The sequence below is a fragment of the Microtus pennsylvanicus genome, chromosome 22, assembly GCF_037038515.1.
Source record: "Microtus pennsylvanicus isolate mMicPen1 chromosome 22, mMicPen1.hap1, whole genome shotgun sequence".
In the NCBI taxonomy this organism is placed as follows: Eukaryota; Metazoa; Chordata; class Mammalia; order Rodentia; family Cricetidae; genus Microtus; species Microtus pennsylvanicus.
Genome location: NC_134600.1, coordinates 14,519,852 through 14,543,335, shown reverse-complemented (window position 1 = coordinate 14,543,335; position 23,484 = coordinate 14,519,852). Strand labels below are relative to the sequence as shown.

General features: G+C 43.8%; 2 protein-coding genes across 6 annotated transcripts in view; both read right to left on the bottom strand.

The window, feature by feature from the left end:
• Positions 1–19,945, bottom strand: part of LOC142839872 (zinc finger protein 120-like) — a 31,680-nt gene extending 11,735 nt beyond the window's left edge. For 4 of the 5 annotated variants that reach the window (XR_012908848.1, XM_075956256.1, XM_075956253.1 and 1 more), the window contains exon 1: positions 6,904–7,025. Coding sequence is in view for 3 of the 5 variants with exons in the window: in XM_075956256.1 (XP_075812371.1) it covers positions 6,904–6,906 (3 nt within the window). In the remaining 2 variants the exon portion in view is untranslated. Of the gene's footprint in view, positions 1–6,903; positions 7,026–19,852 lie in introns of those variants that run through there. The other variant, XM_075956254.1, reaches the window with a different exon arrangement.
• Positions 19,946–20,859: 914 nt separating this feature from the next.
• Positions 20,860–21,272, bottom strand: LOC142839878 (small nuclear ribonucleoprotein G). The gene has a single exon (XM_075956260.1). The coding sequence runs from the start codon at positions 21,233–21,235 to the stop codon at positions 21,005–21,007; it is 231 nt and encodes a 76-aa protein (XP_075812375.1). The 5' UTR covers positions 21,236–21,272; the 3' UTR covers positions 20,860–21,004.
• Positions 21,273–23,484: the final 2,212 nt, after the last annotated feature.

Here is a 23,484-nt window from a genome sequence, read left to right as displayed (position 1 = left end):
TATGTATGTTTGTCTCTGAGGTGAATGCCAGCCAAGTCTATGGAATCGTATCCTAGACAGGTGGAAGTACACATTAAGACCCTGTCTCAATTGCAAAAATCAGTGAAACAAACAAATCAAATAGAAGAATCCAGAGGTTTTTACTGAAGTTCCTGCAAAGAGTGTTGCATTCGCTTCAGTTCTGTATTCAACTTCCAGAGACATCTGAAGTGCCCTAATTTAAACTGTAATGCCAGTAACATTTTATGAAAGGAAATTTCATGTTTAAAACAGTTACAAATGGACAGTTGAAAATATTAGCAATAAATGTTGGGCATAAATAATGAACACAGGTCTGAAGACATGGCTGAGTAGTACTGAGCTCTTGTTGGTCTTGTATAGAGGTGGGCACAACTGTCAGTACTTACATGGGGATCACAACTATACATTATTCCAAGTTCAGGATTTCTGAGATGCTTTGATCACTCTGAGGAGTAGGTACCCATATGTGCATAGCCATGCAGACACATAAAATAATCGCATTGAGTAAACAATTCAAAGCAAGCATAACACGCGATTCAATGACTCTGAATGCTCAGGCAGTATTAATGTCATGACTCCATGGCATCCTGGGAATGAGAATGATATGCTCTCTCAACTTTTCAAATTCAAAATATGCATGAAGCTGAGCACAGCAGCATACATTTGACATGTAAAAAACCTACATTCCAGGGCCATCACTCAATGACATAAAAACAAATAGAGCCTGGAATGATGTCCCCCTTTACTTTCAGGAATTTGTAGCCACACTACAAGGGTTACTCAGATAAGCAAACAAAACAATTAAAACTGCAGGTTACCAAACTCCTGAGCACTGAATAGCAACTGTTTCTGCTCTATCTAATGCGATTTAGTGGTCGAGCTTATAATGATGGTAAAAGCATTTCAGTATGACTAGGAAGTTATCTGATTAATTTCAACCACAACACAGTAGATAAAAAAGTCAGGAAATTAGTTGACAGTATTGAGACTCATCACATAAAATGAGGAATTTCATCCAGAAAGGCTTATCCTAATAAAGGTTCACAGGAAATTGAACGAAAGCCACCAAGGAGAGAAACTTGTTCAAGTACATGATCTTCTCTGGGAGGCTGTTCATTCAATGAAGGATACTCTGACCCAGTCACTAGTGGTTCATAGTCAACCATGTAAAATGAGTGAACTCCATGAGAGCAGGAGCAGATCCAGACCAGCATCATTTGCAGAAGCAGGACTGGGTTAGGGACAAAGGCCAGAGCAGGCCAGAGGTGATGAGCTCCATGGAAACGAAACTGAACTAGCTAGCTAGGCTAGAATTATACCTGACTTTTCATTAGAGACAATGAAAGCCAGAAGGTAGTGTTCAAGCATTATGCAGACATTAAGAGACCATGGATGCAAGCACAGATGATGATACCCAGCAAAACTTTTACAACCATAGAAGGACAAAACAAGATATTCCATGACAAAACCACATTTAACCAATATCCAGCCACAAACTCAGTCCTACACAAAATACTAACTAGAAGGAAAACTCCAACCCAAGGAAGTTGACAATATCAAAAGAACCACAAAAAATTGATAATCTCATAGAAGCAAATCCCAAAGAAGGGGAAAATGCACAAATTAACCTCACCAACAATAAAAACTAAATTAACAGGAGATAGCAATCACTGGTCATTAATATCCCTTAATATAAATGGACTCAACTCACCTATAAAAAGGCACAGGCTAATAGATTGAATACAAAACCAGAATCTATCCTTCTTCTGCATACAAGAAACACAACCTCAACGACAGATATCATCTAAGAGTAAAGGGTTGGGAAAAATATACCAATCAAATGAACCTAAGAATAAAGTGGGTGTAGCCATCCTAATATCTAACAAAATAGACTTCAAACTAAAATAAATCAAAAGAGACAAAGAAGGACATTTTATATTAGTCACAGGAAAAATCCATCATGAGGAAATCTTAATACTGAACATCTATGCCCCACATACAAGGGCACCCTCATATGTAAAAGAAATACTTCTAGACGGGCGGTGGTGGCGCACGCCTTTAATCCCAGCACTTGGGAGGCAGAGGCAGGTGGATCTCTGTGAGTTCGAGACCAGCCTGGTCTACAAGAGCTAGTTCCAGGACAGGCTCCAAACCCACAGAGAAACCCTGTCTCGAAAAACCAAAAAAAAGAAAAAAAAAAAGAAAGAAATACTTCTAAGCCAGGCTGCGGTGGCAACCACCTTTAATTCCAGTACTTAGAAGGCAAAGGCAGGCTGATCTATGTGAGTTCTAGACCAACCTGGTTTACAAGAGCTAGTTTCAGGACAGGCTCCAAAGCTACCAAGAAACCCCGCTTGTCTCAAAAAACCAAAAAAAAAAAAAAGCCAAGAAAACACCAAAGAAAAAGGTTGTCCACTCTCTTCATATCTATTCAATATAGTTCTTGACATGCTAGCTAGAGTAATAAGACATGGAAAAAAGATCAAGGGGACACACATCAGAAAAGAAGAGGGCAAACTCTCACTATTTGCTGATGATATGACAGTGTCCTTAAGCAATCCCAAAAACAATACTAAGGAACTTGTACAACTCACAAGCACTTTTAGTAACGTAGCATGGTTAATGATTAACTCAAAAAAAAATCAGTAGCCCTGCTGTACACAGATGATAAAAGGGCTGAGAAAGAAATCAGAGAAATATCACCTTTCATGATAGCCACAAATAGCATAAAATATCTCAGAGTAACTATAACCAAATAAGTGGAAAACATGTATGACAAAAAGTATAAATCTTCGAAGAAAAAAATTGAAGAAGACACCATGCTTTTGGGTAGGTAGAATTAGAATAGTAGAAATGGCAATCTTTTTTTTATTTAAAATATTTATTTATTTATTATGTATACAATGGTCTGCCTGCATGTATCCCTGCAGACGGAAGTTGGCACCAGATCTTATTACCGGTGGTTGTGAGCCACATATGGTTGCTGGGAATTAACTCAGGACCTCTGGAAGAGCAGTCAATGCTCTTAACCAGTGAGACATCTCTCCAGCTCCCTAGAAATGGCAATCTTACCAAAAGCAATCTACAGATTCATTGCAATGTCCATCAAAATCCCAGCAAAATTCTCCCAGACCTCAAAAGAATGGTAGTCAACTTCATAGGGAAAGGCAAAAACCCAGGATAGCCGAAACAATCCTGTACAATAAGAAATTCTGTAGGTATCACAATCCCTGACATCAAATGAGGAAGAGAAGACTAGGCCCTGGCTGATGGCTCTATACATCATCCTGTAACCACCCAGAGTTGGACAGCTGCAGGATTACAACCCCTTTCTGGGACAACCCTGAAAAGTACTTGTGAAGGGAAATCTTCACAGTGGGCAGAACTTCAAACAATATACATTTTCATACCATTTATTTGGAAGGAGAAATGACCTAATGTGCAACTAAGAATTTACTTATTGATGGACATTATCCAGTGGTTTGACTGGAGGATCAGGGATTAGTAAAAAACATGATTAGAAAATTGGTGAGAGAAGACATTTGAGGAAGAGGAATGTGGATAATCTCTGCAAATGGGAAAAGGGCCTAAAGATCCTTTTATTCCACACAAATACTGATCCAAAGGTGAATTCAGCTGAGGAGGAGTTCAGAACTCAAGTAGACAGAATGACTCTCCCATGTCATATCTTCAGTAACTTTATGAATAGGGGATGGATTGTTTTTAAAATCACCATGCCACTTTTTTTCCCTCACAGTACTTCTAACGGGGACAGGGTAACCACCAGTCAGGGGGAAGCTAAAGGCTGCTGATCTGATCAGCACCAGACACTGCAATTTCCATAGGCCTAGGTCTGAGTTTACCCATATTGTTCTAATAGTGAAAACAAAAAGGAGACCCAGGCCTCTAGATAATCAGTTCTGGAGTATGCTGCTATCAACCATTCTTAGAGTGGGCACTGTGGGTCTGTGACACCAGCAGGCGATCTTTCTCAGGATTTCAATTAATTGTCTCTGCAGCTGTCCTTGATAATAAAACACAAGCAGTAAGTTTCCTGAACTAAAGTCATCAGTAAACTGAGGTGAGGGTAAGTGGAAGGAGGTAGAAATGTTTTGATGAAGATTTTCATGTTATTATATTCCCATAAGTGAGGTAAAACCAGGACAAGCTTACACTTCTATCTGAGCATCTGTGAGTCGCCACCTTTGGGCAAACAGTACTTCTATATCCTTGGATAGCTGCGAATATCTTAAATGAGTTGCATTGGCTATAACCTAAACACTGACCAAATGGTTCCTGCTAAAGATAATTGCAGAAAGGGAGAGTTTGGCATTTATCTAGGAAAGAGAAATAATGGCCTGGCAGTGGGAAATTGTTTTCTGCCATAACTAGGGCAATGCGATCAATAAGTCCCAAAAGAATAGGCAACCATCTGAGTTGTTGGAATTAATTCACAAATGTGTAACAGAAAGTGAGCTTCCTTTAGGAAATCTACAGCTAAATCAGCCACTTGATTCATAAAGCAATAATGCAAAAAATCCTTGCCTTTTGTTTTAACCCTCACCAAAGCCCTTGGTTCTAATAAGTCACTCATGAAAGAATGGCTGAGCGATTACTTTAAAATATTGCAGCTTGCCATAAGTCTCCTGCCTTCATAGAACAACACACAAAACCACTGAATCCTACTATGCTACAAAGTCAGCTTTGCATCCTCATCCCGGCAAAGCAAAAGCCCTGTACCACTTCTGACTGGCAGGCCTGAATGAAGGACCTGACTAGCTTGTGGTGACTGAGGGACAAGAGCAGGTCCCTTGAAGATACAGTGTGCTTAAAGACACAGCACAGTGATTCCTGGCAATGCATCCCCCTCCAGACCCAGATTCCAAATCTACAGAGAAAAGCATTTCAGTAACACTTGCTTTGACTCTTAAAGCTGACCCAGCAACCATCCTGCACTCCACAGACTCTTCCCGTTCTTCTGCCTGGACACAATGTGACTAGCCCATTACAAAATGCTTCCCCATTGTCCCAGGTGGAAGGGTGCCCAAAATCAGGAGAGATTTTAGGGGAGGAAAAGGAAATGATCTGTGGCTTCACACTGAGATTGGGTGAACTGAAGGTATCTGGATGTAGCAGGGACTTTAGACAACTAGGAGAGAAAAGCAGAAATGAGAAATAAAATCCAAGATATTAGGTCTTTCTCCCATCAGAAGATTGGATGATGGCACCATGGCATTAGGGGTTTTTCAGTTAAATCCATTTCAATCTCCTGACAACTTAAGAAAATAAAAAGTGTAGTCTTTAGAATATACTGAACACTTAGAGAGATGTGGAGCAAGGAAGAATGGCTGTATGAGCTCTAGAATAGCTACCACATTTACTCAGTGGGAAAATGAAATCATGGCAGTATTGTCAAGGTTCTGTGCTTGACTGGAACTGATAGAACAAACTCTATGTATGTATTTCAAATGTGGATTTATTAGGCTGTGGGCCAGTTAGTCCAACCTTGACTGTCTACCAATAGAAAGTTGAAGAATTCAATAGCTATTCAACCCATCAGGCCAGTGTTCTCAGATGATCTTCAGGATATACCAAAATTCCTAAGAACTGGACTCTAAAGAGTAAAGGAATGACCTTCCCAACCACAGGCAGAGAAATCACACAAAGAGGAAAAGGTTCCTTCTTCAATATTCTTTACATATGTAGACTGCCACCAGAAGGTCTCACCCAGATTAAAGGCGGTTCTAGTTAGCTCAAAAGATTCAGATTAATATAAAGTTTTGCCCCTTAAAAACCTTTAGGTAAAGTGTCTCACAGATGTACCCAATTCATTGTGCATTTGTGTCTTCCACAGGTAATCAGTTTGGCTACCAAGAAAAGCCATCACAACAGCCAAAAGAGAAGGAATGAAAAAACTCTTGCTTCCAAAATGCAAGAACATGGGAAAATATTTCCCAACAATGATTTTCTTAAAAATGAAAGCATGGGGATTTTACTTAGGGAGTCTGGCCATGTTAAGTTAGAGTTCTCTCTTTCTAAACATACTCAGTTATGAAATCCACTTCTGAACATTATCACAACTTAAAAGCCGAGATATTTAGGGACATTCTAACCTCAAAGTCATGCAGGAACTTATAGAAATTATGAAAATGATGGATAAGTAATACTGGCATGCTCATCTTGTATCTTAAAGTCTTAGCTGAAAAATCAAGAACATGGCGCCATGATATTCAAGTGCTTTGGGTCCTATGCAACATTTTAATGATATTTCATCTAAGAGACATGTGTCAATATCACAATACTCACAAAAACAACAGACACAGAACACAAATACATGAAACAGGAAATAAAAGTCACCTATTGTACAGTGGTCAGTGCTTTTAGTTGGATGTCTTAGTAAAGAGTTATTTTTCAATCAGAACAAGGCTGCTTTTGCCTCTGTGCAGACTGACTCAGAAGAAGACCAGTTTCTTCCAGGAAGGAGGAGAGAGAGTTAATTTTAACTATCCCTGGCTGTTGTCTGTCTCAGCTATGTAATATCACTGGGAGAATTTTATTCTTTTGTCATTTAACCTGTTTTTAATTTTACTTGTGCCTGTGCTTTGCCTCCATATCGCTGCACAGTGCATGCTGAAGTTGACAAGAAAGATGTTTGTAAACAGATCACCATGCTCCCAATTCTCTAAGCAGATTAATCTCACAGCACAAAGTTATTCAGAGTTCTGTCCCTAGGTCGAGAAATTTACAAGGATCACATGGGACTTCACAGCACAGGGAATCTGGCGGCAGGTTCCCACACGGATTCCGGGAGGACGCAGCACAATGTCTTCCGCCCCTCACCCACTGCCCCTCCCCATCTGGAGACAGCATTCCCCCGCTCACCATGTTGTGGTTCCCCAGCTCCCCAAAGCTCTCAGTTCACCATCTGCCAGCAGCAGCAACTTCGCCGCAGCACAGGAAAGCACTGTCGCCAGTGCCTCCATGAAGCTGAGTCTGAAAGCGGGTGCCCGGAAGAGCCCTGCAATGCTTCAGACTGGCAGGTCACCTGGAGGACCTGATTGGCTAGTGAGATCTGAGCGACAAGAACACCTCCTTTGTGGTTATAGTGTGCTTAAAGACACAGCACAGTGGCTCCTGCCCATTCCAGTCAAAGATCTTTTCTAGATCGGCCAAGATTTGCATTTCAATTGCACTCGCCCCTGACTCCAAAAGCCGCCGCCGCCTTCTTCTTGCACTCCATAGGAACTTTCCGTTTTTCCTCCAGGACACACTGTGGTTAGCTAGCCTGTACTGTGCACTGTGCTAGGTGGGTGCAGGGATTTCCTGTCCCACACGGGGAAAGATGCCCAGAATATTAACAGTTAAAGAGAGTTTTAAGGTCAAAAGGAGATGTTTGTTCTGTGGCTTGCCTCATGCTGAGGTCGGATAAATTGAAGATACTTTTTACACAGCTTTTACAGGGATTTCACACAACAGAAAAGAGAAAAGCAGGAGCCACATCTTAAACAAAATGACAGGTCTTTCCCCCATCAGAAAGCTGGGTGATGGCTCCATTGCTTTGTGAGTTTTATTCCTGAAGTTCAAAGCAAGCTCCAGGCAAATGTATAAAAATCAAAAGAGTAGTGTTCATGGAAATTTGAATTTGTAGAGAATAATGGAGCTAGGACGAATGTCTTCATGAGCACTATTGTCAGCCAGCACATGGTCAGGTAAATAAAATATACAACTGCAGTATTCAAGATTTTCTATATGAACAGGACAAGTAGAATGAATCTCACCATTATGTAAAAAGTGAGCTTATTAAAATGTCTCACAAGCTGTGGTACAGGTCATCTAAAAATGGTTGCCTACCAATGAAAACTGAAGAATGCAGGAGATTGGTTCTCAGCCTTTTTTCTAAGATCAAGTGAAATATCCAGTAGTTGTTCAGCCATGAGGCATGATGTCTCAGTTAGTTTTAAGTATTCGCCAAGATTAAAAAGAAATAGGCTCTAACACTAGTAAAGGAATAAGCTTGGTAGCCAGAGCTAAGGCAAAGAGGTAAAAACAAACCTTTTCTTCTTCAGTATATTTTCTATGTGACTGCTGCTACCAGAACATGAGATGCTGTTAAAGCTGGGTCAAAGTCTTTGTTTGAATTGGATTTTTTTTTTTTGAGATTTCAAGACAGAAATTTATCTGTGTAGTTATGGAACTCATTCTGTAGGCCAGACTGATGCCCAGATTTGTTTTTGTTTTTTTAGCAAAGGTTGGGCATGCTGCCTTTTTGCTCAATGCCTGTTTTCTATACAAATTTCTATGTGGTCTGTCAGTTGGTAATTTTGTGGGGTTGGCTCTGTGTAAATTTGAGTGTTAGAACAAAGAATGAATGTTGTCATCTGAGGCCTCCTGGTGTGGGGGAATGGAGCAAGGTCTCTCCATTGTCCTGCAGAAGTCACAATGCTGAGGTGTTTTGGGAACAAATCCTATTTCTAAGGGAAGAATCATGGCTTCACAAGGTTTCCACAGATATGAGAGTGACTTTTCCAAAAGACAAGTGTTCCCACAGCTCTGCAAAATGGGATGCTCCATGTGGACAAAGACGTATACAAGTCCCTTGCATCTGCCTATTGGTCTGTTAGCTGTGTATTCACTGTATAGCCTTGTGGGTTCCAACATCTCTCTGTGTGTCCCTCAGCTTGTCACCACAGATATTACTTTATTGTCATTGAAGTCTACTTCTTTAGGATTCTAGTATATATACAAAACAGTAGACATGCCAATCTGGTGGGTCTGAGCAACATCTAGATTCTTGAACTTTCCATTCCCTGACAGCCATTGTTGGACTTTACTCTGTAAATTATTCCAATAAATTCTCATATACACACTGATAGGAAGAGATAGAGATAGAGAGAGAGAGAGAGAGAGAGAGAGAGAGAGAGAGAGACAGATTTAGTGCATAAATTCTGTGACTCTAGAGAATCCTGACTATTATGCTGTGATTTTTTGCCAATTAAAGTTTTAAACTTTTAGTTGTTAATTTTTCTATTTATACTCTAATTACACATCTGAAACGCTTTTTAGCAAATACTTTAGTATCATGTTATATACATTTTAAAACAATAACCTTTCATACTGTAATAAGATAAGCAATATGGGAAAGCGTGAAGCAAAGGGTTAAGCGCTACTTCTGACAAAAAATAATTTATAAAAGAGTATGAGCCATTCGATTCATGACAAGATTTGGTTCTTTGTTTTGATAAAGTTGATAGGTACTTGCTAGTGGAAAGGTATTTATTAGTTTTAGTGTTGTAGTCATTTGTTCCTTAAGTCTATTAAAATTTAAAATTAAGTAAATTGATGCTTCAAAGGGAAATACCACCATCAAAGCTCTGACCACCAAAGAATGGGAAAGTAAACTCTGTCTCCAGTTCTAAAGACACATTTAGAATTATAATTGAATGATGGGGCTGGAGAGATGGGATTTTTTGAGTTCTAAACTAGTCTGGCCTACAGAATGAGTTCCACAACTACACAGAAAAATCCTGTCTTGAAATCACCAAAAAATAAATCCAAATCAAACAAAGACTATGACCCAATTTTAGTCAGCATCTTACATTCTGGTAGCAGCAGTCACATATAAAGTATTTTTTTTTAAGTTTTTTGAGACAGGGTTTCTCTGTAGCTTTGGAGCCTGTCATGGCACTAGCTCTTGTAGACCAGGCTGGCCTAGAACTCGCAGAGATCTGCCTGCCTCTGCCTCCAAGTGCTGGGATTAAAGGTGAGCGCCACCAGTGCCCGGCTCATATAAAGTATTTGGAAGGAGAAAAGTCTCTTTTTTGCCTCAGTGCTCTAGCTCTGGCTACCAAGTTCATTTCTTTACTAGCATTAGAGCCTACTTCATTGTAATTTTGGTGAATACTTAAACCAGCTGAGACATTGAGCACTGTGGGCTGAACAACTACTGGATTCTTCATGTGATCTTAGACAAAAGGCTCAGAAACAATCTATTGGATTCTTCAATTGCCATTGGTAAGCAGCTGTTCTTAAGTTACGTGGACCACAGCTTGTCAGACATTCTAATAAGCTCACTTTTTACATAATGGTGAGAATCATTCTACCTGTCCTGTTCATGTAGAGAATCTTGAATACTGCAGCTGTATATTTTATTCACCTGATTATAGAGGAAGATGTGCTGGCTGACAATAGTGCTCATGAAGTCATTCTTTCTAGCTCCATTGTTCTCTACATATTCAAATTTCCCCGAACACTACTTTTTTCTTATTATTATTCATTTGCCTGAAGTTTGCTTCCAATTTAAGGAATAAAACTTATAAACAATGGAGTCATCATCCAGCTTTCCGATCGGGGAAAGACCAATCATCTTGATTGAGATCTGGTTCCTGCTTTTCTTTTTCCTGTTGTGTAAAATCCCTGTGAAAACCATGGAAAAAGTACCTTCAGTTCATCTGACCTCAGAGTGAAGCCACAGAACAAATATTTCATTTTGTAACTTTAAACCTTTTTTAGTTGTTAGTATCCTAGGTATCCTTACCCCTGTAGTACAGGAAATTGCTCGGCCCACCTAGCACAGTGCACTGTACAAGCTAGCTAGCTATGTTGCATCCAGCAGGAAATAGGGAAAGTTCCTTTGGAGTGGAAGAAGATGACATTGATTGCTTTTGTAGCCAGGGGCAAGTGCTATTGAAATGCATACATTCTCAGATCTGGAGAAGTTCTCTGTTGGGGTGAATGGAATGGACAGGAACCAGTATTCTGTCTCTTTAAGCACACTGTACCCCTATGGGCGGTGCTCTAGCCACTCAGGACTCACTAGCCAATCAGCACTCCAGGTGACCTGCCAGTCAGAAGCAGTGCAGGTCTCTTCCGGCCAGCCGCCTTCAGTCTTGGCTTTGAAGAGGAGCTGGCGCCAGTGGATTCCTGTTCTAGGGTGCAGTTGCTGTGCAGGGAGACGATGAGCTGAGAACTTTGGCAAAATGGAGAAGCACAACATGGTGAGTGAGGGAACGCTGTCTCCTGATGGGGAGGAGCAGAGGGCAAGGTGCGGAAAACACTATGGTGCAGCCTCCCTGTATCTGGGTAGGAACCTGCCGCCATATTCCCTGTGTTGTGAAGTCCGACATGGTCCCTGCTAACTCATGGGCCTATGGGCAGGCCTCTGAATAACTTTGCTCTATGGCTTAATCTGCTTAAAGAGTATTGGGAGCAGCAGGTGTTGGGCCCTAAAGCCCCACCAAGGAGGAGGTCGCCCCAAGAGACACTCACAACACGGTTGATGCAATAGCAAGAGGAATTTTTATTCTGCCGCGGCAGAGGTCCCCCAGCCTCGAGAGGAGAAGGATGACCGCTTTGTCTATTACAAGCTCTTTTAAAGGAAAAAAACCACAAAATCAGGGAGGGGGGGAGTACAAAATCAAAGGGAAAGCCCAAAAATCATTTGTCTACTATTTTGACTAGTTAATTTAACGGTCAGCTAACTCTACTTAATCAATGTTGTAACAGTTACAAGAGGAGCCTTGATCAATGTCATGGTTACAAGGAGGAGCCTTGATCAATGTTATGATGGTTACAAGGTCGTCTCACCCCAGTTCCAGGGTCCGGGTCTACACAATGGAGATGGAAAGTACTCAAAGCTCTCATGCACGTGTTGTTGGTTACCAGGGCCCTGGTTCCCAGGAAGGAGGGGATGCAGTAGTGCTAAGGTGCCTTCTAATGCTAAAGGCCTGGTTTCCAGGAAGGGGGGTGCAGTAGTGCTAAGGTGCCTTCTAAGTCTTTCATTTCCCCCCTTTGTTTTGGTCGAATCTCAATCTTGAGATTCTCAGGGGTTATCCCTAAGGACATGATATTGCTGGGTCAACACCATAGCTTGAGTAATGCTAAGTCGCCCGCGAATGAACATCAGGAGTCGATTAAGGATACAGGGCCCAAAGGTCAGGATAAGCAATATGATGATCAAGGGACCAGTGATGGTGGAAATGAGTGTCGTGAACCAGGGGGAGCAGTTAAACCAACCTGGTTGTGCCTCCCTGTCTCTCTGTCTTTTGTCTAACCTGTCTCTGAGCTTAGCCATCAAAACTTTAATTACCCCAGAGTGGTCTACGTAGAAACAACATTGTTCCTTTAGGGCAGCACAAAGTCCTCCTTCTTGAAGAAATAGCAAGTCTAACCCGTGCCTATTTTGTAACACTACCTCAGAAAGAGAAATTATTGAATCTGCAAGCTTGGTTATAGATTGTTCTAGGGCCCTTAAGTCCTGGTCAATAGAGGCTCTTAATTCCTCAAAATGTTGGGGAATTTTGGAACTCTGTACTAGAGCAGTAGAACCGGTGCCAACACCGGCTGCCACCCCAAGGCCCAAAATCACTGCTAGAGTCATGGAGATGGGCTCTCACCGATAACGGCTCGGGTGCCTGTCAAATTCATCTTCAAATGTTTTAGCAGGATAATAAAAGACCCTTGGAACTAGTCAAACAAGCACACAATAATCTTTGGTACCATCAAAAACCAATGTCGCCACGCAAGGCATCAGGCCTGTATTACAAGCCCACCATTTGTCTGAATCAGGGATCAGGTATCTGGTTTTAGAAGTTTTAGGGCTCTTAAGGGTCTCATTACATAAATGTTTGTGAGCAGCCGGTGGATTTCCCAAGCATGTCCCTGCACCAGTGACCTCTGTAAGAGTTAGTCTGTGACTAACTCCCCAAGCACAGCCATCCTGGCTAGTTGTGTTATTGAAACCCCCAGATATTGCAATCCCTTCATAATATGGGGGTCCTGCTGACAGGCATAGCCAGCAAGATTGTGTCATATTGGGGTCCGTACTATTCAGCAAGGAAAAAGCTCCCACTATTAGATTAAACAGTCACTGGCCTGTATTAGAAAGTGCCAGCGGTGAAGCAGCGGTAGCAGAAGAATTTTTAGGACTTGAAGGGGTACCTAGGGCCCTGGTGAAGGGGGGGCACCTCAGCCAGGGCTAGCTGTTCCTGGTCAGGCAATAACGGGTTGGGCCCTAGTGCTATGGTCCTGGGAGGTGTTATAATAATTTGTAGGGTGAACAGAATCCCTATGTCTTCCCCTCCTGGGTTATACAACCGTAAACCCCAAATATTGCCTGTTAACCAATTAGCCTTTTTTCCCTTCTCCATGAAGGTGATTGTGATTTCAGATTCCCCTGGTGCGGTGCTAGTGAAAGAGACTGTCTTCTTTGCTAGCCCCCAACCAGGAGGTACTGACACTGGTTTCACATCCCCAGGCAGCACAATAAAACACTCCGCCCCCCCACCCCCCCACCCCGCATTGCCAAGTTCGTCTTCCCCCAGGACAAACATACCATTCAGAATATCTGCATGTAGGATAAGAATTCCCGGGAGTTCGTTCAGTATCCCCCCAAGAGTCTTTTGCTAAAACACATAGGTCAAATTCTAGCTGGGGGAACCAGGTACCCAGGGGGTGAACTCCAGTGGCTAGCCTTAAGACTTGCCCAGTTTCAAAATTAGTCAGAGTCCAAGTTAAGTCCTGGGGTGTACGGCGGTTCTTAGCACTATGTGTGGAGGGAAACACCAGGGCAAAGAACAGCAAGCCTGGTAGGATCAGGCTTCCTTGACTAGTCTCAGTTTTAGAGGATTTTGGGTACGCTGAAGCTTCCATTTGGAAAGTTCTGGGTCATCCTGTGAAGGTGCCAGCTTGACGTGAGACGCGTGGATCCAGGCTGCAATACCGTCCACTTTGAGGGCAGTAGGTGTTGTAAGAAGCACGGTGTAGGGTCCCTTCCAGCGAGGTTCAAGGTTCTGGGACCGATGTCTCCGCACGTACACAGAATCGCCAACCTGGAACGGATGCGAGATCTCTGGATGCCCAGGCTGGTAGGCAGCAGCTAGGGGTTTCCACACTTGGGCCTGGACAATCTGAAGTGCTTTTAGCCACGCCTGCAAATCAGGTTTGTGAGTAGCGGGGTCAGGAGGGGCCCTAAAGGAGGCCAATGGGGGAAGCACCCCATATAGGATCTCATAGGGAGTAAGTCCAAGCCGAGAAGGGGTGTTCCGCACCCGGAACAGGGCTAGGGGAAGGAGCTGCAGCCAGTCTCTAGTGCCAGATTCCAAAGCTAATTTGGATAAAGTCTTCTTTATGGTTCTATTCATCCTTTCTACCTGTCCTGAACTCTGGGGTCTGTATGCACAATGTAATTTCTAATTAATTCCCAGTGTCTTGGCCACACCCTGACTTACCTGGGAGACAAAGGCTGGGCCATTGTCAGACCCGATTACTTTGGGCAGGCCAAACCGAGGAAAAATATCTTCTAGTATCTTCTTCACCACCATTTGAGCCGTTTCTCGTTTGGTGGGAAAAGCTTCAGTCCAACCGGAGAAGGTGTGTATAAAAACTAGGAGATACTTACTACCATATTTTCCTGGCCTTATTTCAGTTAATTCCACTTCCCAATGAGTACCAGGTCAGTCTCCCCTTATTCTTATGCCCTCCGGGGCACTTTGCTGTTTTGCATTTACCTTGGTGCAGGGGACACAAGTTGATGTCACTTGCTGTATGAGTGAGTTAAGACCTGGAATATAAAAATCTGTCTTTTCCATAAGAGATTTAATCTTTTTATGTCCTAAATGAGTCCATCGATGCATTTGAGTGACCAGCTCAAAAGCATCTTTCTTGGGCAACACAGTTTTGCCCTGATATTTCCAAACTTCTTGTTGTTCATCAAAGTCTGCATTAAGTTTCTGAATAGTCTCTAGATCCTGGGTTGAATATTGGAAATGATCTTCTATAGAGGAGGGGGCCTCTGCCAAGGATAATATTTCTGAGTTAAGTGCGGTTTCTTTAGCCATCTCATCTGCCATCTGGTTTCCTTTGGCAATTGGATCATCGCCCTTCTGATGTCCTGGGCAATGAATAATGCTCACCTTCTTGGGTAGGAAGAGAGCCTTTAATAGTCCCAGGATTTCAGTCTTATATTTAATTTCTTTTCCAGCAGAGGTTAGCAGTCCTCTTCTTCGATAAATTTCTTCATGGATGTGGGCCGTTGCAAATGCATAACGGCTGTCTGTATATATGTTTACTTTTTGTCCTTTTGCTAGCTCTAAAGCCTTAGTTAGGGCTATTAATTCTGCCTTTTGGGCAGGGGTTCCTGGGGGCAATGCCTGTGCCCATATGGTATTTTGTCCATCCACCACCGCCGCCCCCGCCTTTCGCTCACCTTCTTTGAAGAAGCTGCTGCCATCTGTGAACCAGATATAATCTGCATCAGGAAGCCGGCAATCAGTCAAATCCTCCCTGATTCTGTGGTATTCTGCCAATATCTGGTGACAGTCATGAGGTACCCAAACAGTGGGTTCCGAATTGGGAAGCAAGGTGGCGGGGTTCAGCAACGTCGCATTTCCAAATGTGATGTGTTCAGGGTTGAGCAACAGTGACTGGTAGTGGGTTATGCGGGCATTTGAGAGCCATCTATCAGGGGGTTGAAGAATTACAGTCTCTAAAGCATGAGGTGCTATTATAGTCAGCGGTTGGCCCAGAGTCAATTTATCTGCATCTTTGACCAGGGTAGCTACAGTTGCTACCATACGGAGGCAAGGGGGCCATCCGGTCACCACACTGTCCATCTTTTTGGAGATGTAGGCCACTGGCTTTTTCCAGGGTCCCAGTTTCTGAGTCAGCACCCCTTTTGCTACCCCCTTATTCTCATCTAGCTATAAGGTGAATGGTTTGGTGACATCAGGGAGACTCAAAGCAGGGGCTGAAAGGAGGGCCCTTTTTATTTTATCAAAAGCCTGTTGTTGGTCCTCTCCCCAGGAGAAAGGGATGTTGGCTATGGTAAGCAGATACAGTGGGGCGGCCATTTCAGCGAAACCCGGTATCCATAACCTACAGAAACAGGCAGTTCCCAGAAACTCTCAGACCTCTCGTGCCCCATTGGGAGGGGGAATTTGTGCCACGGCCTGCTTCCGACTGTCTGTTAGCCATCTCTGTCCACCCTCCAAGAGGTACCCCAGGTAGGCTACTTGCTTCTGGCAGATCTGTGCCTTTTTAGCAGATGCCCTGTAGCCCAGTTCACCTAATCTGGTGAGTAGGGCTTGAGTCCCTCTGAGGCATCCCTGCTCAGTCTCTGCAGCCAGCAGGAGGTCATCTACATATTGGAGTAAGATTACCTCTGGATTGGTGGTGCGAAAACTGGCCAGATCCTGGTGTAGGGCCTCATTGAATAGAGTTGGAAAATTTTTGAATCCCTGGGGTAGTCTCGTCCAGGTGAGCTGCCCAGAAGCTCCTGAATCAGGATCTTTCCATTCAAAGGCAAACAATGGCTGGCTCTGTCTTAGACAGAAAAAAGCATCTTTTAAATCAAGTACTGAGTACCATACATGGGTCGGAGGCAGGGTACTTAAGAGATTATAAGGATTAGGCACCATAGGATGAATGTCTAGAGTGCAGCGATTAACTTCCCTTAAGTCTTGGACTGGTCTGTAGTCCCCTGTGCCTGGCTTCTTTACTGGGAGAAGAGGTGTGTTCCAGGGGGAATGGCAGGCCTTTAAGATGCCCAGTTTTAAAAGTCTTTGAATGTGGGGCCTGATTCCTTCTCGGGCCTCACGGCTCATGGGGTATTGTCTTATGGAAACTGGAGTGGCTGATGGTTTTAGCTCTATTATCAAAGGAGGTTGATTGCTTGCTAGCCCCATCCCTGCGGTTTCCACCCAGGCCTGGGGGAAATCACGGAGTCATCGATGGGCAGCTCCAGGGGAGGAGGCAGTTCAAACAGTCTATGTTCGTCCTCTAATCTTAAAGTTAGAATTTGAAGAGCCTGGCCAGTATTGTCAGTGACTGAGACCCCATTTTCTGAGAAGTGAATTTATACCCCAACTTTGGACAGGAGGTCTCTGCCCAGCAGTGGGTAGGGGCATTCCGGCACCATGAGGAAGGAATGAGTCACTTGACCAGTGTTTAAATTAACTTTTCTTTCTGTGGTCCATCGGTATATCTTTCCCCTGGTGGCCCCCTGAACCCAAGAGGTTTTTGAACTCAAAGGTCCATTTGCTTGTGTGAGGACCGAATGCTGGGCTCCAGTATCTACCAAAAAGATGGTATGGTGCCCCCCCACTAGAAGGGTTACCCGGGGCTCGGGGGGGGGGGCTCTGAGCCCTGACCATCCTAATCACTGTCTTCCAAGGTCAGGACAGGAACTGCCTTTTTCTTGGGTTCAGCTGGACATTTTGGGCAGTCCTTAATCCAATGTCCTCTCTCTTTGCAATAGGCACACTGATCTCGGTCCACTTGTGGCTGCCCTTTGTCTCCCTTATCCTTGTCCTGGCACTTCTTAGGTTGCTCTACACTGCATACTGTTGTGGCCAAGATCTTACTTAACTCACGGCTACGCCTTTTATCTCGCTTGTCCTCTCTCTCTTCCTGTTCCTTGCGCCTTCTTTCTTTCTTTCTTTTCCTCTGGTGTCTCTCTTTTGTTAAAAATTCTTTCTGCCTCCTTTACTAAATCTTGGAGGGAGTAACCCTGGAGTCCCTCCATCCTCTGCAGCTTGCTACGAATAAAAGACATTATTATATCAGCCTGGCGATCCGCTGCCATGGGATCAAAAGGGGTGTACATTCTGTACCCCTCCAATAGCCTTTCTAAAAATCCTGCAGGCATTTCCTCAGGCCCCTGTATTATTGCTCTTACCTTAGCCAAATTAATTATATCAGCCTGGCGATCCGCTGCCATGGGATCAAAAGGGGTGTACATTCTGTACCCCTCCAATAGCCTTTCTAAAAATCCTGCAGGCGTTTCCTCAGGCCCCTGTATTATTGCTCTTACCTTAGCCAAATTAATGGGGCATCTGCCAGCCCCTTGGAGACCCACTAACAGAATCTGGTGGTAGAGACGAAGTCGCTCCCTACCAGCTGGAGTATTGAAGTCCCAATTGGGTCGGGTCAAAGGGAAGGCATCCTCTATCTCATTTGGCAACTGGGTTGGCCTTCCATCAGCTCCCAGGACATTCTTCTGAGCTTCAAGGAAAACATGCTGTTTTTCCTCTGTTGTGAGAAGTATCTGCAAAAGCTGTTGGCAATCATCCCAAGTGGGCTGGTGAGTAATCAGAACAGATTCTATAAGGCCAGTCAGGGCCTGGGGGTCCTGGGAAAAGGAAGGGTTATGAAGTTTCCAATTATAAAGATCAGAGGCTGAAAAAGGCCAGTATTGAAATTGGTCAGCCATTGAGCAGAGGGGGAGTGCTTGGGAAGTCCACCTTTCCCTTGCAGATGTCCCGTGGTGGAGACGCAGCCAGTTTGCTGGCTGCAAATTAGCCCCCCCGCCCCCGCAGCATTATCAGTCATGTCAGGGCTAGGGGGCCTGTCAGGATCTATATCAGGTTCAGCAGGTTTCTCAGGAACAGGCACAAGGGGTGGTACCTCGGCCTGGGGCGGAGGACGCTGGGGATAGGGAGGAAGAGGGTCAAAAAGCAGGAGGTCTGACTGGTTGTCAGAGAGGATTGGTGGTGTCTGGGTCTGGGACTTCTGTTTTGGTCGCTCCTGCACGGGGAAGAGAGAGGACAAGGAGTCCAGGGGAGGGGCAGTTGGGGTTGCTGCCATCCTCAGAATCAAAGGGGTGGTGGAGGGCCAGGGAGCCGGTACTGGGTTTCCAGCTCCCGCAGGCAAGACAAATGGTTTGACCCAGGGCGGAGGGTCTCTGGACAAGCTCTTCCAAGTTACAATGTAGGGAACTTGATTGGAACACAGGTTATCGCAAGAACTTTACTAAGAGCACAGTGGCCTGGGAACTGATAAAGATAACTCCTATGGTGAAAGGGTTGGGTTCTTAGGACCTAATGCAACCCCTCCACAAAGGCCTTGGCACCAGACCATTACCAGCTCTCCAAAGCATATTCCTGGTTTTAGAGAAGGGGCTTGTTTTATTATCAATACTTTAATTCTTAGGGAGACTCACAGGGCTTAGCTCCCAGGCTGTTACTAGATCTCCTAGGCACGTCCCTGATCCCTGCCTGAGGGAATAAATAAAACCCTTGACTGATCAGGTAACTCCTCAGCACAACACTGTTTTGCATTTCAAATATATGTCACCTGGTGTCCTATTGCCCATCTGGAAGAACTGTGCTTTTCTTAAGAAGAAAACTGGAACTTTAAGGCACATTAGACCTTATGGTTGTTTAGGAACCTGTAAAGCCTCCTTGAAAATCTTGCTAGAGGGTTTTTTTTTTTTTTTGATATGGGGATGTGCCTGGTGTATGGCTTTAAATCAGTGGTGGCTTCTCTGTAGTAGTTTGGAGCTAAATATCTGAACAATCCAGTTGAACAAAGTGTGCCCTAGCATCCTAACCTCTAACAGCCCTGGTTAAAACACAGTTAGCTTTTGCGTGATTTAGAGGCAGTCCTCCCTCAGCTAATTCTACTTTGTGAGACTGAACTATTTCGAAGGCATTGGAAAATCATTTATATCAGCAATTCAACTCTTCTACGTGGCAGCTTAGAAGTGCAGCGCTACCCAACAGGTGAGATGCCTTGACACCGTTCATATGGTTAAATATATATGGAGATTGTGTGTAAGGTTAAATGCAAAGTGCTCATTTTGAGAAGATACTGGAGAAACTAGGCCTCTCTGAGTATGACGTATTGAAGCTGAGAAGAAAGATGTTCGTACACTCAGCACTCTGCTCCCAATTCTCTAAGCAGATTAAGCCCACAGGACAAGGTCTAGGACTTAAGACGTTGCAAGGCAGGGAATATGGCAGCAAGTTACCACAGGGATCCCGGGAAAACACACCATGCTGTCTGCTGCACCTCACCCTCTGCTCCTCCCCATCAGGAGACAGCATTCCCCGCTCACCATGTTGTGGTTCCTCAGATCGCCAAAGCTCTCAGTTCATCATCTCCCTGCAGCAGGAACTTCACCACAGCACAGGAAACAACTGGCACAAGCTCCTCCACAAAGCCGAGTCTGAAGGCGGTGCCCGGAAGAGCCCTGCACTGTTGCTGACTGGCAGGTCACCTGGAGGGCCTGATTGGCTGGTGCGGTCCGAGTGGCAAGAACACTGTCCACAGGGCTACAGTGTGCTTAAAGACACAGTACAGTGGTTCCTGGCCATTCCTTCCACCCCAGTCAAAGATCTTTTCTAGATTGGCCAAGCTTTGCATTTCAATAGCACTTGCCCCTTGCTCCAAAAGGAGGCACTGTCACAATCTTGTGCTGCATAAGAACTTTCCCTTTTCCTCCAGGACACAATGTGGCTAGCTTGTACTGTGCACTGTGCTGTGCTAGGTGGATGCAGTGATTTCTTGTACTACACGGGATATGGTGCACAGAATATTAACAATAAAACATAACTTTAAGGTCACAAAAGATGATTATTCTGTGGCTTCATGTTGAGGTCACATGAACTGAAGGTACTTTTTACATGGTTTTCATAGGGATCTCATACAACGGAAAAGAGAAAAGGAGGAACCAGATCTTTTTTTTTTTTCATTTTTTTCATTTTTTTATTTTTTTTATTGAGAAAAGGAAAAAAAAAACAAGTTTCCACCTCCTCCCAGCCTCCCATTCCCGCCCCCTCCTCCCACCCTTCTCCTCTTCCTCCCACCCTTCTCCCCCTCCCCCCCACTCCTCTACCCCTCCCTCTCCAGTCCAAAGAGCAGTCAGGGTTCCCTGCCCTGTGGTAAGTCCTAGGTCCTCCCCCCTCCGTTCATATCTAGGAAGGTGAACATCCAAACTGGCTATGCTCCCACAAAGCCAGCACATTACGTAGGACCAAAACCCCATGCCATTGTCTTTGGCGTCTCATCAGCCCTCATTGTTCGCCATGTTCAGAGAGTCCAGTTTTATCCCATGCGTTTTTTTTCCGAGTATCACAAAAGTTTATTTATCAAAAAGTTTTTTTGTTTTTTTTTGTTTTTTAATGAAAATGTACATGACCCAATTCTACACCCAAGTCAAACAGTTCTTCGGGGAAGTATGTGGACTCCTCTGCTGAACAGCCATTGTTTAGACTCTTTCCAAGGCTTCTAACATGATGATGCTATTTCCTCGTATGACCACCATGCCGATGTTATTCTGTTGCCCACTAGTTGCCATCTCCACACACTCATCAATGACAAGATTCATAAAGGGATCAAAGCCCCGAAGTATGCCTTGTACATGTCTGCCACCATTTAACTTCAATGATAACTTCTTGTCCATAAATTTCTTCAGTTCGGGAGGGTGGGCCTTGCTCATGGCGGCGCTTCAGCGGGCTCGGCACGACGGAAAGGAGCGGGCCTATCCCATGCTTTTTCAGTCACAGTCCAGCTGGCCTTGGTGAGCTCCCAATAGATCAGCTCCACTGTCTCAGTGGGTGGGTGCACCCCTCGTGGTCCCGACTTCTTTGCTCATGTTCTCCCTCCTTCTGCTCCTCATTGGGACCTTGGGAGCTCAGTCCAGTGCTCCAGTGTGGGTCTCTGTCTCTATCTCCATCCATCACCAGATAGATGAAGGTTCTATGATGATATGCAAGATATCTTAACATAATGAAAGAAATATACAGAATGCATAGAGCAAACATCAAATTAAATGGAGAGAAACTCAAAATGATCCCACTAAAATTAGGAACAATTCAAGACTGTCCTCTCTCACCATACCTAGTAAACATAGTTCTTGAAATTCTAGCTAGAGAAGATGAACACAAAAAAAGATCATGGGGATCCAAACTGGAAAAAAAGAAGTTAAGCTTTTGCTATTCACAGATGATATGAGAGTATACATAAGTGACCCCACAAACTCTATCAGGGAGCTCCTACAGCCCATAAATACCTTCAGTAATTTGTCAGGATACAAGATCAGCTCAAAAAAATCAGTAGCCCTCCTATATATAAATAAAAAAGAAGCTAAGAAGGAAATCAGAGGGGCATCACCATTTACAATAGCCACAAATAATTTAAAATATCCTCAGGTACCAGTAACCAAAGAAGTGAAAGACCTGTTGTTTCAAAATTTAAGTCTTTAAAGAATGAAACTGAAGAAAATACTAGAAAATGGAAAGATGCTCTTGGATAGGTACAATCAACATAATAAAAATGGCAACCATACCAAAAGCAATTTAATGCAATCTCCATCAACATGCCAAAACACTTCTTCCCAGACCTTGAAAGCACACTACTCAAATTCATAGCAGAAAACAAAACACACACAATAGCTTGTCTCATGGACTGAACAACTACTGAATTCTTCACTTGATCTTAGACAAAACATTGAGAAGAGATGGACTGGATTTTTCCAATTACCATTGGCAGGCAGCTATTTTTAAGTTACCTGGACCACAGCATGTGAGACATTCTAATAAGCCTAGTTTTGACAATCATGGTGAGATTCATTCTACCTGTCCTGTTCATGTAGAGAATCTTGGATACTGCTGTTGTATATTTTATTTACCTGACCATGGAAAGAGATGTGCTGGCTAACAATAATACTCATGAAGACATTCTTCCTAGCTCCATTATTATCTATGTATTCAAATTTTCACGAACACTACACTTTTTTATTATTATTCATTTGCCTGGAATTTGTTTTGAATTTCAGGAATAGAATCAATAAAGCAATGGAGCCATCATCCAGCCATCAGTTGGGGAAAGACCAATCATCTTCTTTAAGATCTGGTTCCTTCTTTTCTCTTTCCTGTTGTGTGAAATCCCTGGGAAAACCATGTAAAGGGCTGGAGAGATGGCTCAGAGGTTAAGCACTGCCTGCTCTTCCAGAGGTCCTGAGTTCAATTCCCAGCAACCACATGGTGGCTCACAACCTTCTGTAGTGAGATCTGGTGCCTTCTTCTGGCATGCAGGCATACATGCTAGCAGAACACTGGGTATATAATAAATAAATCTTAAAAAAAAAGAATAAGCTAACCATGTAAAAAGTATCTTCAGTTCATGTGACCTCAACATGAAGCCACAGAACAATCATCTTTTGTGACCTTAAAGTTATCTTTACCTGTTAATATTCTGTGTACTGCTCCCCCTGTAGGACAAGAAATCACTGCTCCACCTAGCACAGCACAGTGCACAGTACAAGCTACCTAGCCACATTGTGTCCTGGAGGAAAAAGGGAAAGTTCCTATGGAGTGCAAGATTGTGACAGTGTCTCCTTTTGGAGCACGGGGCAAGTGCTATTGAAATGCAAAGCGTGGCCAATCTAGAAAAGATCTTTGACTGGCGTGGAAGGAATGGCCAGGAACCACTGTACTGTGTCTTTAAGCACACTGTAGCCCTGTGGACAGTGTTCTTGCCACTCACACCCACCAGCCAATCAGGCCCTCCAGGTGACCTGCCAGTCAGCAACAGTGCAGGGCTCTTCTGGGCACCCGCCTTCAGACTCGGCTTTGCCAAGGAGCCTCTGCCATTGTTTTCCTGTGCCTTGGTACAGTTGCTGCTGCAGGGAGATGATGAACTGAGAGCTTTGGCGATCTGGGGAACCACAACATGGTGAGCGGGGCA

Coding starts and splice junctions, on each gene's coding strand:
- LOC142839878 (XM_075956260.1), bottom strand. CDS start 21,235: ATGAGCAAGGCCCACCCTCCCGAACTGAAGAAATTTATGGACAAGAAG.